This window comes from Sinocyclocheilus grahami, unplaced genomic scaffold, assembly GCF_001515645.1.
Source record: "Sinocyclocheilus grahami isolate Dianchi unplaced genomic scaffold, SAMN03320097.WGS_v1.1 scaffold549.1, whole genome shotgun sequence".
Lineage (NCBI taxonomy): Eukaryota > Metazoa > Chordata > Actinopteri > Cypriniformes > Cyprinidae > Sinocyclocheilus > Sinocyclocheilus grahami.
The window spans coordinates 430,085-445,087 of NW_015505728.1; the positions used below are offsets into that span (position 1 = coordinate 430,085).

Genomic DNA, 15,003 nt, shown 5'->3' on the forward strand with positions numbered 1-15,003 from the left:
ATGCAACGAATGCCTCGTTTATAATGGGTTTTCATATTTTTGAATCATCGCTCCAACCTGACGGGCATCCTCACAATATGGTAGGGGCGTAACATTTCCGTCACACGCTTGAGGCATTCGGCCAATCATAACGCACTGGATAGCTGGCCAATCACAGCACACCTTGCTTTTCAGACCGATGAGCTTTGTAAAAATCGATGCGTTTCAGAAAGGCGGGGCATAGAGGAGAAACAATAATGTACAGTATGTGGAAAATAATGTGTTTTTTTAACCTTAAACCGCATAAACACATTTCATTACACCAAATACACAAAATAATGTTCTTTTTAGCAGCATCATATGACCCCTTTAATGTGGTAGGCACAATGAAATATTTAGCTGAACTTCTTAACTTTTGCTTTGCTTGGAGTTAGCTTACTATAGTGTTTATATAGCTTAATTCATTTTTTTTTTATTCTTTAAAAAAAAAAACATTTTGCGATTGAGCAGTGAATGGTAGACCCTTTAGGGATCATATACTCACTGTTGAAGACCCTTGCTTTAGATATAAGAGTTGAGGGTTAAAAAGTTCATTGAAAAATTATTTTATTCGCCTGTTTGGATGTTCTTTTAATAATGGAGTAGTTGAGCACTTAATCTAGATCGCTGCAGACAACAGCTCCCTAAAGTAAAGCAAAAAGAATGGTCCATTGTAGACCCCCTGGTAAGGGTGGAAATTTATGGCGTTCCTTTGGATCGAGCCAAACAGGAGACCAAATACATTGACAACAATGGTGAGGAAACGAAAATTAAATGGACTGAAGTGTTGCCAAATTACTACAAGAGAGACAAATGGAAATTGTGCATAATACAGTATGTGTTTGTAACTTTAATAATGTGGAAACAGACATGACCTGTTATGATGACAAGTCTCCTTAATTTACAAACCATAGGAATCCTCTATATGTCCTGCTGTTTGCAGTGATTTTTCTACTTTTTTCATCTGGACAGGATTCAACCCACACTGGAATGAATCATTGCAGTTCACAATCCACACCCCTGAGCTGGCACTAGTGCGTTTTGTAGTTGAAGATTATGATAAAGCATCAAGGAATGACTTCATAGGGCAATACACTATACCTTTTACCAATATTCAACCAGGTAGGCCTATAATAATACAGTATACAAGTTAAAAAAATATTATCTGAATGGGTTAATATATATCTTATATTAATATCTTAATATATGTTATTCAATAACCATGCAAACACAGCCTGTGTATGAATGTTTCCACACAGAAATCCTCATTCATCAATAAGCCTGCACTTTCTCTATTTTTTAATTTAAGATAAAAATTTAGAACCAGTTGAAACATATTACATTACTAGTAGTATTATTAGTGTATGAGACCCAGTGTCATTAGACCTATACTCTAAATCATTGAAAATGAATTGGCTTTCTTACAAATAAGTCTGTCATGAAAATAAATTCCTCGTATGTGTAAACATACCTGGCAATAAAAACTCATTCTGATTCTGATTCTGAATAACAAAAAGCTTCTTTTTTACAGGATATCGTCATGTGCACCTGTTGTCCAAAGACGGAACGAGTATCCATCCATCCTCCATCTATGTTCATATCAAAATCACAGAGCTGTAATTATAGGTGTTCACAATGTTCACAATTCTAGTATTTTTATTTACAATGCTTAAATATTTCTCAGACAAATCTGTAGTTTGCTGTTAAAAGGTAAAGAAAATGTTTTATCTTGTGCTTTGTTTAAAATTAAAATGCTGGCAATCACATGAACAAATCAAAACATTATTTAATCACTAATCCTTGCATTAAAACAAAAAAGTATAGCAACTATGATTATTTTTTAAGAGTACCTCTATAGTACTGTAGTTGCATGGTGTTAGTAGTGCCTTGTTGTCAAAATAGACCTCCAAGAATGGTGCAGAAAATCCTTTTCCGTAAAAGCACATTTTATTTTTAGTTGTTATTAGTTGTATTTTTTAGTTGTTTAGTATCTATGCAATACTGAGTGTACTGTTAATGAAAAAATCTAATGCATTTTATTTAAGGTTATATAGTCATGGCAGAATGCATCCTTAAGGTTGTACATTATCTAAATTAATGTAACTGAGCATGATTAAGTGCCTTTTATAAATAACCCAAAGGCAAGTGTTCAAAGTAAATGACTTATATTCTCATTATGTGTGTACTTGCCCAGGTAAATATTGTTTTTATCTTTAGAAAATGCTATTTAAAGGAATAAACAGGAATAACAGGAATAAATATATTGTAAAAATGTTTATTCATTGTGGTTTGAATGAGGGTTATGTTATGTAATACTTTCATAAGATGAAGGAATGTCAACTGAAATGCATACAGAAACACAGCTACATGTCCCCCCCTTTTTCTTGTCTTTCTTCCTCTTCCCTAATCCAGGTCTTTTGTGTACCCATTCTAGAGGCCTCTTGGTCTTTACCCACACCATCTTGGACAGGCAAGTCTGGGTGATGTCTCTGAAGGTGCTTCACAACCTGAAATTTCTGTTTGGCTTGATATGTACAGTGGAGGCAATAAAATGGCAGCTGATTGGTGTGGGACAGATAATGATGGCGGAGACCCGCTGGCCAGCGGAACGCCCTTTGGCATATGGAGCACACATAAGGTCGCTCCTCGCTATGCTTTCTCTGGTGTGTTTTAAGAAGGAAGCGCGTCTTGAAAGCCTTTCCGCATTTCTCGCATATAAAGGAACGCACGTCTCTGTGGCGTGTCTCCCGGTGGATGCGCAGTGCGTCAGCACGGTTGGTCCGGTACTCACAGTCCTCACATGCGTACGGTTTAGCGCCTGTTGGAAAGAAGGATAAACATCAAGGTGTGCAGGAACTTTACATTTAGCGAAAGACTATATAACACATACATAGCTACCTGTATGTTTTGTCATGTGATACTTCAGCTGGTTGACCCATTTGCATTTGTAGCCACATTCTGGGCAGAGATACTTGCGTTCCTCCATGTGAATCCTCATATGATACTAAAATAAAGAGAGATTCATTAAATTTGAAGCACCAACAGAACTGGACATCAAAAACCAAATACCCAAACCTTCAATCAATATCTTGGATAATAGCTCTTCATACCTTTAGTCTTGAAGGATCAGCACATGCATAACTGCACTTCTCACACCGGTAAGGTTTCTCTCCTGTATGGATTCGAATGTGCCAAGTGATCTTCTGTTTGTTCCTGGTGGAAAACTCACATTCAGTGCACTTAAAGAGGCAGGTTCCTCCATGTGACCGCACATGTTGGTCAAACACCACTTGGTGGGTGCAAGAGAAACCACAGACATCACACTTCAGAGTTTTCTCCTCTGCTGGTCCATCTTCATGCTCATCTAACATGTGCTGGACCAGCAGGATTTTTTTATGGGTGCTGAAGGAACAAACCAAGCATTGATGGGTGATGGATATCTTGCTTTGTTTTTCTGTACCATTTTGAGGCTCTTTCGTCTTGATTTCTGAATGTTCATGCTGCAAATGCGCTTTGAGCGCAGCTTGGCAGCTGCAGGTGAAGCTACACTGAGTGCAAGACAAGCTGTTCGCATCTGGATGTGCTCGGTTGGAGTGCTGCCTCAGGGCAACTTCGGAGCTGAAACGTGCATTGCATTGGCTGCAATGGTAGCTAAGATCACCAGTGTGGCAGCTCAAGTTGTGACGGTTGATGTCGTTGAGGTTATAAGCTCTGTAGTCACAAAGCGAGCAGAAGTGCGTTGCCTGTTTGTCATGAATGCGTTGATGGTGCAAGCGTAGTCTGGACGTGGTGCCGAAAGTTTGGCCACAGAGTTCACAGCTATGCCTCCCAACACCTGTGTGCATGGACTCGTGGGCCTCCAAGCGGTACCGACGGATTGTGCTAAATGAACAGAACCGGCATTGGTGAGGATGGACTCCCTCGTGCTTCACAGCAACATGCTGTGCCAGGCAACGCTCTTGCTTGCAGGTGAAGGAGCAAAGATTGCACTGCAGGTTTCCGGATATTTGACCTCTAGTAACCTTCTTGTCTTTCTTGTGACCTAGGATATGATGGTTGAGAGATTTTTCCGATTTGGCTACAAATGAACACTGTGGACACTGTATTTGACCTGGTTTTAAACAGCCCTTTATCTGATGACTTGTTAGAGCTCTCTTTTGGTGGCAAAGAAAAGGACAGTTAGGACATGAGAATCGAGGTTTGGTGTTTTGAGGGGTCTCTTCTTCTCCTGAATCTCTTTCCGAGTCATTTGCCCCATCTTCCTCCTGATCATGGTCTGAGTCACTAGGATTATCCTCTTGCTCAAACTGCTCTCCTGTTTCAGCTAGATGTACCTTATGGGTGCTTACACTGCATGCTGCACAATGGCGATCTATTGTGACTTTCCTAACAGATGAGAAAGGACATTTTCTGCAAGTATACCTACCATCATCTTCAGTACACCCAGAGATCTCATCATTTACCAACTCCTCTTCTGCTCGCTTGTTTCTACTCTCGATAGTTGCCTGCCCACCTTTGGTTGTGCCTGTCAGTGAATCAGTCTCATTTACTACAGCAGTTATGGTAGGAGACAGTGAGCCTTCAGGTTCAGCTGAACCTTGTACTCTTGAATCTTTAGAATCAGTGATATCAACAAGTTCAGGATGCATTGTGAGGGATCCTGATTTAAGAGATGCACTTCGTTCCTGTATAGATGCATCACTCCCTGAACTACCAACACAACTCCCTGATGTACCTACAGTGCTAGCAAAATCAAACTTCTTTCTGTGCCTCTGCAGTGACTGGCACTTCCGGAGGTGTGTGTTCAAAGAACGCTGTTGTTTAAACTGCATGCCGCAGTCCTGGCAGCGTAGTCCAGCCTTCATGACCTGGCAGGACGACTTGCGGTGCCGGATTAATGCTGCCTGCTTTCTGGTCACATAGGAGCAGCGGCTACACTGATACATATTGCCCCGTGTCTGGACGACAAGCATCTGCACCATGCCCTCTAGTACAAGGGCTTCAGCCTGGTCTTTATCCTGTTTTCTCATGAATTGCAAGCGAGTCTCAGTAGCTGAGGCCTCTACACATTTCTCCTGATGGAGACCCTCTGTGCTCCTTTCAGTTTCTGTCACTGGTGGCAGGTCTTCAGAGTCACTTTGATCTTCACAGTAAGCTGCATTATCATCATCATCATCATCATCAGCTGATAGTTGTGGGAAATTCTGGTGGACTGTATGCAATGTGTGAGATTCAAAATCAAATGCAGTGTCATGTATATTTACGGTCTCGGCAAGTACCATTTGTGTGCTACTCTGGCTGGTTTGGGAAGCAAAAAGTGGGAAGCCACACTGTTCTTCATCCGTTGGATGTCCTTCAGAAAGATTACTTGCTTCTTCTCTTGCAGACTCAATATCAAGACTGGCCTGCTGTACTAAAGTCATTTCCTCAGGTCCTCCAATAGTGGCTGCTATTGCATCATTCTCATTCTCATTTACAGACATATCTTTTGAATCATCTATAGTCCTATTAGACTCCTTTGTATTAACCGTTTCTTCCCTATATTCTGAATTTGAAGTCTGAGGTACTGTGGTTTTGGAGAAAAAGTTGTGCGTCAAATCTGCAGAGCTTTGCTCTTTTTCTTTCTCTGCATATTTCTCAAGCCATCCCACATCTCCAGGCACATATCCATGGGATTTCTTTTTGTGCAGGAAGAGGCTGGTGTTGCTAAATGTGGTGTAGCGGCAGAGTGCGCAGCGGAACATGCGTGTCCGGGTGTGCCTGCAGTTTTCGTGGCTATGCAGGGCTTGCCGGTACTTTGTTGTGTAAGGGCAAAACTTGCACTGGTAAACAGAAGGTTGTGGATCTGCATTTGTTGAGTGCTTGAGCTGCATATGGCTGCGCAGTTCAGTCTTTCTCTTGCAGGAGTATGCACACACCTCACAGATCAAGGATTTTTCCTGGTGACGGAGTTTATGGCTGTTCAGCTGGTCGATGCGATGGCAACGATATGGACACTGATTACATTTGTACCTGAGAGAGATGAGAGGCAGGTGAGTAAACGGAAATGGTTATTTTTATTACCATATTTTAATTTCAGTCAAGGTATGTACCTTAGATCTCCTGCATGTTTACGCATGTGGACACTGAGGTAGTGTTTCCATTTTGTAACATATCCACATTCTGAGCACATGTGCTGTTTGTCATTGGAGTGCGTCAGCATGTGCTTTGAAAGGTATGTCTCATCACGACATCTGAAGTCACATAGTGTACATTTGTGGGGCTTTTCACCTGTAAATACAAATGTTATCCATCTATTTATGGCCAGTGTGCAATTCTGAAGAAATAGTTCATTCAAAAATGAACCTTTTGTCATCATTTACTGTTATGTTGTTTAAAACACTATATAATTTTATTTCCTCTGTGAAATACAAACAAAGATGTCCAACCTGCTCTTTTCAAAAGAATGAAAACAGATGGTGATTTATACTTAGGGACTTGCTATACTCAAGTTTGCTACAGCTAAACGGTTGAATTAGGCTCTTCAAATCCGAGTCCTATCAAAACCTGAATCGATAATAATCATTAATTTCCTTACAACTGAGTTAAAATTATTACCACAATTTGAGTTGAATTACTGAAATAAATTAACTTTTCCATGACATTCTAATTTATTGAGATGCACCTGTATAGCTTTGTACAAACTATATGAGAGTTACAGCAGAGGGGAAGATACCTAAACCTGTATTATTTCACAATACTTGGAATATATCACACAGGTTGTATGGACTACTTTTGTTGTTTTTGATAAGATTTTTAGAGACTTATAAACCAATCATGATCCAATTTAGATTTTTTTTCATGAAAAAAAAAGAAATAATACGGGGCTGAAATAACAAGACTGAAAAAATGATGACCGAATGTTCATTTTTGAGTGAATTATACCAATAAACACTTATAAGAACTAAGTAGAACAACTGAATATCTTACCAGTATGCATCAGCATGTGTCTTTTCAGGACTCTTTTGTGAGCTGTTACAAAGCTGCATTGTGAGCAGTGGTGTGTTTTCTCACTGGCATGAAAGTGACCAACATGTTGATCGAACTCTACAGGGTTGAGGGTTGAGAAAGGGCAAAAGCTACAGTTCAGTTCTTGATTCCCTGGATGTCCTTGTCTTTTGTGCTGCTGAAAAAGGCTCTTATTTGAGCATGAGAAGTCACAGTGGGGGCAGTGATAAGCCTGATGTGTGCGGAAATGTTTCTCCATGTCTTCCAGGCTCCCGAAGAAGGCGCCGCAGGCATGATGACGGCACTCGACGGCCTCAATTTGGTGAGCATCTAACACATGCTTTTGAAGCTGCTTCTTTTCTGTACACTGAAATGAGCAGCCTTTATTGAAGCAAAGCAACGGCTGTTCATTTTGTGTCTTATTGTGAGACTTCATATGGCTCTTTAATGCCTGACTCTGACTGAAAGTCTTTTGGCAAGTTGGGCACTTAAACAACTCTCCATTGGGAGCATCATCTTCTTGATGCCCATGCACACTGGAAAGGTGTCGTCGCAGAGAGTTACGTTCCACCGCTCTATACTCACATAGATGACAGAGGTGCAGTTTCTGTCCCGTCTCTCTTAGCATGTGGATGCGTAGCTTACTCTTGCTGGTGAAGTAGTGTTTACAGCTTGGACATTGCAGACTGGGGTCAGGAAAATGAATACGCATGTGTTCTATCAAATGGGAGCGTGTCTTGAAGCAGCGTCTGCATTCAGAGCAGATGTGGGTGCGAAACATGTGTTCCGTGCCCTCTGCAACATGTCCCACTAAACAGAAAGATGCTGTAAGTCAGACCTGGGATTACAATTATTTTAATTACAACATCTATTAACATTCATGATATTTACCTTTAGATAAAGGCTTTTCTTGGCTAATGGTAGTACATTTTTTCCCCTTTTTTGTTGATGCTTTCAATTTTTTGGATACACTTTTCTTGCTTCTAGGTTGCACAGCCATATCCATCCCCTTCGACTGAGACAAAGCTATATCAGATAGAAAATAATACACTTATTATCTGTAAGCTGTCAAAGCTGTAAAACAGGACAAACTCATACAATATATAAGTGGGATAATATTTTCAGCTTATCTCAAAATGAACTCTTTCAGAGATCACCCTGTCTTGGTTTATTCTGCAGTAAAGACCGACTGATTGTACATTATATTTATATACAAATAAATACACATGAAACATTAATCTGAGTAGTAATTATTTAAGGAGGAGACACAGATATGAGAGATGTGAATCTAGCAACTGACCAATTGAAATAAAATATTCCAGAGACCCATGCATGCCAAAGGACTATATCTTACTGAATATATAATTAATTAAACATGGTTTTATAAGTATTGTTGTATTTTACCTTCCGGTGTATCTGCTACATTATTTTCCACATGCTTGAGTTGTTCTGCATCATATCCAGGCTCTTGTTGGTGCATGTCTGGGTCAAACTCGACAGGACATCAGTCAGTGAGGGATAAAATCGACTCTAGAGAGGGGTAAAACTCTATTACAGCATCAGGACCATTAAGTGTTTCCGTCTCCCAGGACATCACCAGGGAGATCAAAATGTGATTAACAGACTTCTGGATTACCAGACTTGAGATTTAAAGAGTTGATTTATCAGGGTTTTTGTCTGTTAGCATAAAGGACATAAAGCAATTAATCCAGTGCGTTTTTGTTGGAGAAAATATGGTTTTATGAAACAAATTTGGGACCTCCTGCGCGGTGGTTCTTGTTTCATTTGCTCTGATAAACAAATAAACAACGCATCCCCAAGGAACAGCAGATGTGTTCAATTCAAGCAAACAACGCGAATATAATCATCATCAAGAGATGAATAAACATTATAATGCATTAATACTGTATTATGTTACTACACATTATTTATGACTTAAATTATATAATAAGAAATTACCTTCATCTGTGTGGATGGAAACGATGTAAGCGGCGTCATTTCTAGAATTTTTCTGTTCAAAGAGGAATATGAATTCTGACATCATAATTTAGTATACATAGCGGAGAATAATCCATTTTAAAATACACAAAATCTACAGACAGTTATTTATAAGAATACCTAAAAGTGTCATAAGGCGACTGCGTCGTAAACAGTCACAACGGAACTATTAATGAAACACAATTCACACGGAATTATTTTCCTGAACAACGGAAACAACAGAGGTCGCCATGTGATTTGCTTATTTCATTTTAGTGAATCGGTTCTTTTGAACAGTTCGTCTAAAATAACTGATTCAAAATAATGCGAATTTAAAACGTGATTGATTTGTGAATCGGTTCATTGAATCAGTCATGGAAAAGATTCGACTCACCCAAAATAACTATTTGTTCAATCATCAATGAGAGACAACGCTGGGTTACTGTAGAAAGGGTGTGCTTTATTGCATTTTATTCGCGTATTTTTCGTTTACGTTAAGCTAAAATGCGGTGTGATATTTCCTCTGCCGTAAGTATAGAGACTTTTTAAATCTGCATTTATTTAAATAAAAAGATAGACCTGATCAGTGACAGCTTGCCATAATGTTTTATCAGTCTCAAGGCTCTCATCAAAATTAAAATGAAAATGGTTTCACCTCCTCTGCTGTGAATGTAGGCTGCATATTGCAATGAAGGGACAAAAAAAGCTTTTCCTGACTGAATAAGAGATCCTGAAGACACCTTCATCATGACCCTGTCAGATTTTATTGGAGCCCTTAAGGACAACCCTTACTTTGGGGCAGGATTTGGACTAGTTGGTATTGGCACAGCACTTGCGGTTGCCAGAAAAGGGGCACAGGTCGGCATGATCTTCTTCAGAAGACATTACATGATCACGCTGGAGGTCCCAAGCAGAGATAAAAGTTATCACTGGCTATTAAGCTGGATCACTAAACATGCCAAACACACCCAGCATTTGAGTGTAGAGACCTCATACATGCAGCATGAGAGTGGACGAGTCCACACACAGTTTGACTTCCATCCGAGTCCAGGCAACCACATCATTTGGTACGATCAGAATATATTGGGATGTTACTTTGGACATTTTACATTCAATGTGCTGCTTATTTGATCTTCTCTCAGAGATCAATCCAGCACATAGTTATCCATGTCTCTGACTGAGGCTTTGTGTTTTCAGGTATGGCAGGAAGTGGATCAGAGTAGAGAGGACCAGAGAAAAGCAGATGGTTGACTTGCACACTGGAACACCCTGGGAGTCCGTCACCTTCACTGCTCTGGGCAGAGACCGCCAAATATTCTTCAACATACTTCAAGAAGGTATGAGCAGCTAGATTTTGTTTTATTAATTTTTCCTTCATTCGACAGTGTTGTGTCAGCACCTGCAGTGAATTTCACATGTATAGTAGACCAACAGCTGAATTTTTCATAAATATGTTGCAGTCTTAATGATTGATTCTGTGTCCCTGCAGCACGTGAACTTGCTTTAAAGCAAGAAGAGGGCCGAACTGTGATGTACACTGCACTTGGAGCAGAGTGGAGGCCATTCGGGTTTCCAAGGCGAAGACGACCTCTGTCTTCAGTAGTGCTGGAGAATGGTTTGGCGGAGAGGATCGTGGATGATGTAAAGGAGTTCATTGGCAATCCTAAGTGGTACACTGACAGAGGTGAAAAAAGCATTTTTCATACTTAAAAATATTAGGAAAAAAATGCATGCGCACCTCTAATGTAATGTGAAATCTTTATAATAATAAATAAAAGGGTTGTTTTTTTTTATTGTTTTATGTTTTAATTATTTTTTTATTCCAATTTTGTTGATGAATATGTTTCAATCAGGCATTCCATATAGGAGGGGATATCTGCTGTATGGACCCCCAGGCTGTGGAAAGAGCAGCTTCATGTAAGCACAGTTGCTTTGTTTATAGTAGATGTTACTATGAATAATAGTGTCTGATAAAGTATACAGAGTGTAGATTGGTGCAGAGTAGACAGACAAAGTTACAACAATATGAATATAAATATCTGAGAGGACCAAGTGTTATTCTTATATTCTGTATCAAATAAATGCTATTCTTTTGAACTTTCTATTCATCAGAGGATCCTGGAAAAAAATGTATCATGATTTCCACAAAAAAATTAAGAAGCACAACTGTTTTGAACATAGATGATAGTAATAATAAACTTGAACACCAAATCATCATATTAGAATGGGTCATGTGACACTGAAGGCTGGAGTAATGGCTGCTGAAAATCAGCTTTGCCATCACAGAAATAAATACAATTTTAAAGCATATTACAATTGGAAACAGTTGTTTTAAATAGTATTAATATTTCACAGCATTACTATTATTACTGTTTTTGTTTTGGATCAAATAAATGCAGCCTTGGTGAGCATAAGAGACCTATTTAAAAATAGTACAAATCTTAGAGACCCCAAAGTTATGAACAGTACTACATATACTTATAATATTATGTATATATGTATTTATTGACTCTAATAATCTGTTACTAGGCAAAATGCAGACTTGTGTATTAACTGGTTTATGCCATGAATATAGCCATAGATGTTGGAGTGGCGTTAAGAAGAATATAAATAAACAAACAAACAAACAAACTATACAAAATGCAATCGTATATGTTGCTAATTTTATACTGCCGTGCAAGAACCATTTTTTAAAAATGGTATAATATGACTTCAAGAAAGCAATCAGTTAAATGTACAATTTGGAGTCCCAAGTACCATTACCATTCTTGTGGTATTTCAGACTATTATTACTGTTTTTGTTTTGGATCAAATAAATGCAGCCTTGGTGAGCATAAGAGACCTATTTAAAAATAGTACAAATCTTAGAGACCCCAAAGTTATGAACAGTACTACATATACTTATAATATTATGTATATATGTATTTATTGACTCTAATAATCTGTTACTAGGCAAAATGCAGACTTGTGTATTAACTGGTTTATGCCATGAATATAGCCATAGATGTTGGAATGGCGTTAAGAAGAATATAAATAAACAAACAAACTATACAAAATGCAATCGTATATGTTGCTAATTTTATACTGCCGTGCAAGAACCATTTTTTAAAAATGGTATAATATGACTTCAAGAAAGCAATCAGTTAAATGTACAATTTGGAGTCCCAAGTACCATTACCATTCTTGTGGTATTTCAGAACTGCGTTAGCAGGCGAGCTGGGTTACAGCATCTGTCTGATGAGTCTCAGTGACCGCAGCCTGTCTGACGATCGCCTCAACCACCTGCTGAGTGTCGCTCCACAGCAAAGCATCATCCTGCTAGAGGACGTGGATGCAGCCTTCATCAGCCGGGAGCTGCTGCCCACAGAGAGTATGTCTTACAGACTGCAGTGCTTCTGAACTCTCACTGTCTGTTTGGAATATAATGTAATTACAATCACATGTGTTTAATTATAATAACAGTTTGGTCTCTAGCCATGGCATTAACAGCACCATGAAATATTTCTGCTCTTGTTGATCTCATTTATTCTTCCTTGGCTTGTTCTCACAGCTCCACTGGCCTATCAGGGCATGGGAAGACTCACTTTCAGTGGACTTCTCAATGCTCTGGATGGAGTGGCATCTTCAGAGGCCCGAATTGTGTTCATGACAACTAATTTCATTGAGAGGTAAAGCTCAATACTGCAGTTTGTTCATTGTGCATGACTTTTTTGTTTTGATGTAAGTTGGAATGTAAAATCCTTGTCGTTTTGCCCTTTTGCCTCTATAAACATAACGAAGATTAGTGGTAATAAACTTTTGTTTTACAGTTCAAGATAGTGATAAGCAGATTTGAGCAGATAATTGAATATTTATCGAAATGTGTATTATATGTTATATTTAATATATAAATTCAATATAATATATGTGACCCTGGACCACAAAACCAGTCATAATTGTAAATTTTTCGAAATTGAGATTTATACATCATCTGAAAGCTGAAAGCTTTCCATTGATGTATGGTTTGTTAGGATAGGACAATATTTGGCCGAGATACAACTATTTTAATATCTGGAATCTGAGGGTGCAAAAAAATCAAAATATTGAGAAAATCGCCTTTGAATCAAGTTGTCCAAATTAAGTTCTTAGCAATGCATATTACTAATCATAAATTAAGTTTTAATATATTTACAGTAGGAAATGTACAAAATATCTTCATGGAACATGATCTTTTCTTAATATCCTAATGATTTTTGGCATAAAAGAAAAAATCGATAATTTTGACCCATAAAATGTTTTTTTGGCTATTGCTACAAATATACCCCAGCGACTTAAGACTGTTTTTTTTGGCCAAGTGTCACATATATTTAATACGTAAAATATATTTTATATGTTTAAGTACGTACCCAATAGTCATGAACACCTGTGTTTATTCTTGTTATAAGTATAACATGGTATTGTTTTATTTTCTCCCCTTTCTCTTTTTTTCTCCTCCGTGTGCTGAAGACTTGATCCGGCTCTTGTTCGACCTGGCCGTGTTGATCTGAAGCAGTATGTGGGCCACTGCTCTCACTGGCAGCTGACTCAGATGTTCCGGAGGTTTTACCCTCAGGAGTCTGCAGCCGAGGCTGAGCAGTTCGCCGAGCAAGCGCTGACAGCACACACAGAGCTCAGCGCCGCTCAGGTGCAAGGACACTTCATGCTCTACAAGACAGACCCGGCTGGCTCCATCAAAAACATTGCAGAGATGAAGGAGTGAAGACTTTTAGAAATTTACCCCTGGATGAAGGCTTTTCACACACGGGAGTAATAAAATCCAAAAGAATTGTGAAAAATTTGTGTATTTCTTCTGTTGTTACTGTTATTGGTTAAGCAACAACAGATCAGTGTTGGGGGTAACGCATTACAAGTAACGCGAGTTACGTAATCAGATTACTTTTTTCAAGTAACTAGTAAAGTAACGCATTACTTTTTAATTTACAAGAGAATATCTGAGTTACTTTTTCAAATAAGTAACGCGAGTTACTTTTTTTTTCCAATTTATTGATTGACAGCTCTGGTGTCCCCATGTTGAGAGAAATCAGAAGATGTTACTGTAGTTCTAAAATAAATATGAATATGCATTATTCATCTCACTCACAAAAAAAAACTGATTCAGTATTCCTCAAAATGAATACAAATAATGCAACTCATATGACGCAAACCTGCAATAATTAAATGTTAAACAACACAAATATCCTTTATGTATTTAATCCCATTCTATTAACCAATGTCTTTGTTTCTGACCTTCGATGATCCAGTACAACTAATAAGCAAAAATTACTCTAGACAAACATCTGTGTCTTTTTTTTTTATTGCTGAAGTGTGTTGAAATTTCTTCTTCTGCATTCTACTGTATGGATGTAAATTTACTTTCCCTTCAGCCTGAAGCTTAGTCATTTCACTTTTGGTGTGAAAAGGCTTTTACATTTGCCAAAAATATAACTTTTTTTATTTTAAAAACAAACAAGCAAGCCCTGTCCAGATTTGAAAAGTAACGCAAAAGTAACGTAACGCATTACTTTCCATAAAAAGTAACTAAGTAACGTAATTAGTTACTTTTTTATGGAGTAACGCAATATTGTAATGCATTGCTTTTAAAAGTAACTTTCCCCAACACTGCAACAGATGCACCATTTATTATGCACTAATTGTCTGTCTCATTGTTTACAGTCATGATTTTAATTTGCAGAAATGACCAGTATATTACGGTTCTCCTGAGATTTGCTTTGTGTATACTGAATCATGTCTGTAAAAGTGGGATATAACATTTACTTCTTGTTGTTGTTCATAACACCAATATAATATACATTATCTAAACTTTTTAGGTGATTGAAAGAACATTTTTTACTAAACAGCTAATTTCTTTTAAGGAAACCAGCCATTGTAAATACAGGTATGTGATTCTGAAAAGGTTCAAAACCTTTTGTTTGCATTTGTTCACTATGTCCTGAAGGAATTGGAAGAAAGGTGAATGTTAAAGGGATAGTTCACCCAAAATGT

The 15,003-nt window shown here is 38.2% G+C and overlaps 3 protein-coding genes across 5 annotated transcripts in view; 2 read left to right on the plus strand and 1 right to left on the minus strand.

Annotated features, from left to right (window-relative positions):
* Positions 1-1,768, plus strand: part of LOC107555902 (1-phosphatidylinositol 4,5-bisphosphate phosphodiesterase delta-4-like) — a 12,973-nt gene extending 11,205 nt beyond the window's left edge. The window contains exons 7-9 of the mRNA XM_016238844.1: positions 642-773; positions 991-1,140; positions 1,550-1,768. Of these exons, the coding sequence (XP_016094330.1) occupies positions 642-773; positions 991-1,140; positions 1,550-1,638 (371 nt within the window). The 3' untranslated portion in view covers positions 1,639-1,768. The remainder of the gene's footprint in view (positions 1-641; positions 774-990; positions 1,141-1,549) is intronic.
* Positions 1,769-1,861: 93 nt separating this feature from the next.
* LOC107555924 (zinc finger protein 142-like) lies at positions 1,862-9,188 on the minus strand. Of its 2 annotated transcripts, XM_016238880.1 has the most exons (9): positions 9,124-9,188; positions 8,965-9,016; positions 8,410-8,535; positions 7,897-8,031; positions 6,988-7,815; positions 6,111-6,288; positions 3,129-6,030; positions 2,917-3,022; positions 1,862-2,836 (listed from the first exon to the last, which is right to left on the minus strand). In XM_016238880.1, the coding sequence occupies exons 3-9, from the start codon at positions 8,483-8,485 to the stop codon at positions 2,382-2,384; spliced, it is 4,680 nt and encodes a 1,559-aa protein (XP_016094366.1). In that variant the 5' UTR covers positions 8,486-8,535; positions 8,965-9,016; positions 9,124-9,188; the 3' UTR covers positions 1,862-2,381. The 2 variants fall into 2 exon arrangements, with proteins under 2 accessions (XP_016094366.1, XP_016094365.1); XM_016238879.1 differs by having other exon boundaries at positions 8,965-9,164.
* A 111-nt stretch (positions 9,189-9,299) lies between these two features.
* bcs1l (BC1 (ubiquinol-cytochrome c reductase) synthesis-like) lies at positions 9,300-13,851 on the plus strand. Of its 2 annotated transcripts, none has more exons than XM_016238882.1 (8): positions 9,300-9,510; positions 9,597-10,049; positions 10,180-10,319; positions 10,472-10,666; positions 10,836-10,899; positions 12,180-12,352; positions 12,533-12,650; positions 13,468-13,851. In XM_016238882.1, the coding sequence occupies exons 2-8, from the start codon at positions 9,730-9,732 to the stop codon at positions 13,718-13,720; spliced, it is 1,263 nt and encodes a 420-aa protein (XP_016094368.1). In that variant the 5' UTR covers positions 9,300-9,510; positions 9,597-9,729; the 3' UTR covers positions 13,721-13,851. The 2 variants fall into 2 exon arrangements, with proteins under 2 accessions (XP_016094368.1, XP_016094367.1); XM_016238881.1 differs by having other exon boundaries at positions 9,658-10,049.
* The last annotated feature ends 1,152 nt before the right edge of the window (positions 13,852-15,003 follow it).

Excerpts from the sequence above, each read along its gene's own strand:
- bcs1l (XM_016238882.1), top strand. The coding sequence starts at position 9,730 with ATGACCCTGTCAGATTTTATTGGAGCCCTTAAGGACAACCCTTACTTT. Across the intron at positions 10,667-10,835 it reads TAAGTGGTACACTGACAGAG|GCATTCCATATAGGAGGGGA; the intron begins GTGAAAAAAGCA and ends TGTTTCAATCAG. Across the intron at positions 12,651-13,467 it reads ACAACTAATTTCATTGAGAG|ACTTGATCCGGCTCTTGTTC; the intron begins GTAAAGCTCAAT and ends CGTGTGCTGAAG.
- LOC107555924 (XM_016238880.1), bottom strand. The coding sequence starts at position 8,485 with ATGCACCAACAAGAGCCTGGATATGATGCAGAACAACTCAAGCATGTG. Across the intron at positions 7,816-7,896 it reads AGAAAAGCCTTTATCTAAAG|TGGGACATGTTGCAGAGGGC; the intron begins GTAAATATCATG and ends CTTTCTGTTTAG. Across the intron at positions 6,031-6,110 it reads AAACATGCAGGAGATCTAAG|GTACAAATGTAATCAGTGTC; the intron begins GTACATACCTTG and ends CATCTCTCTCAG.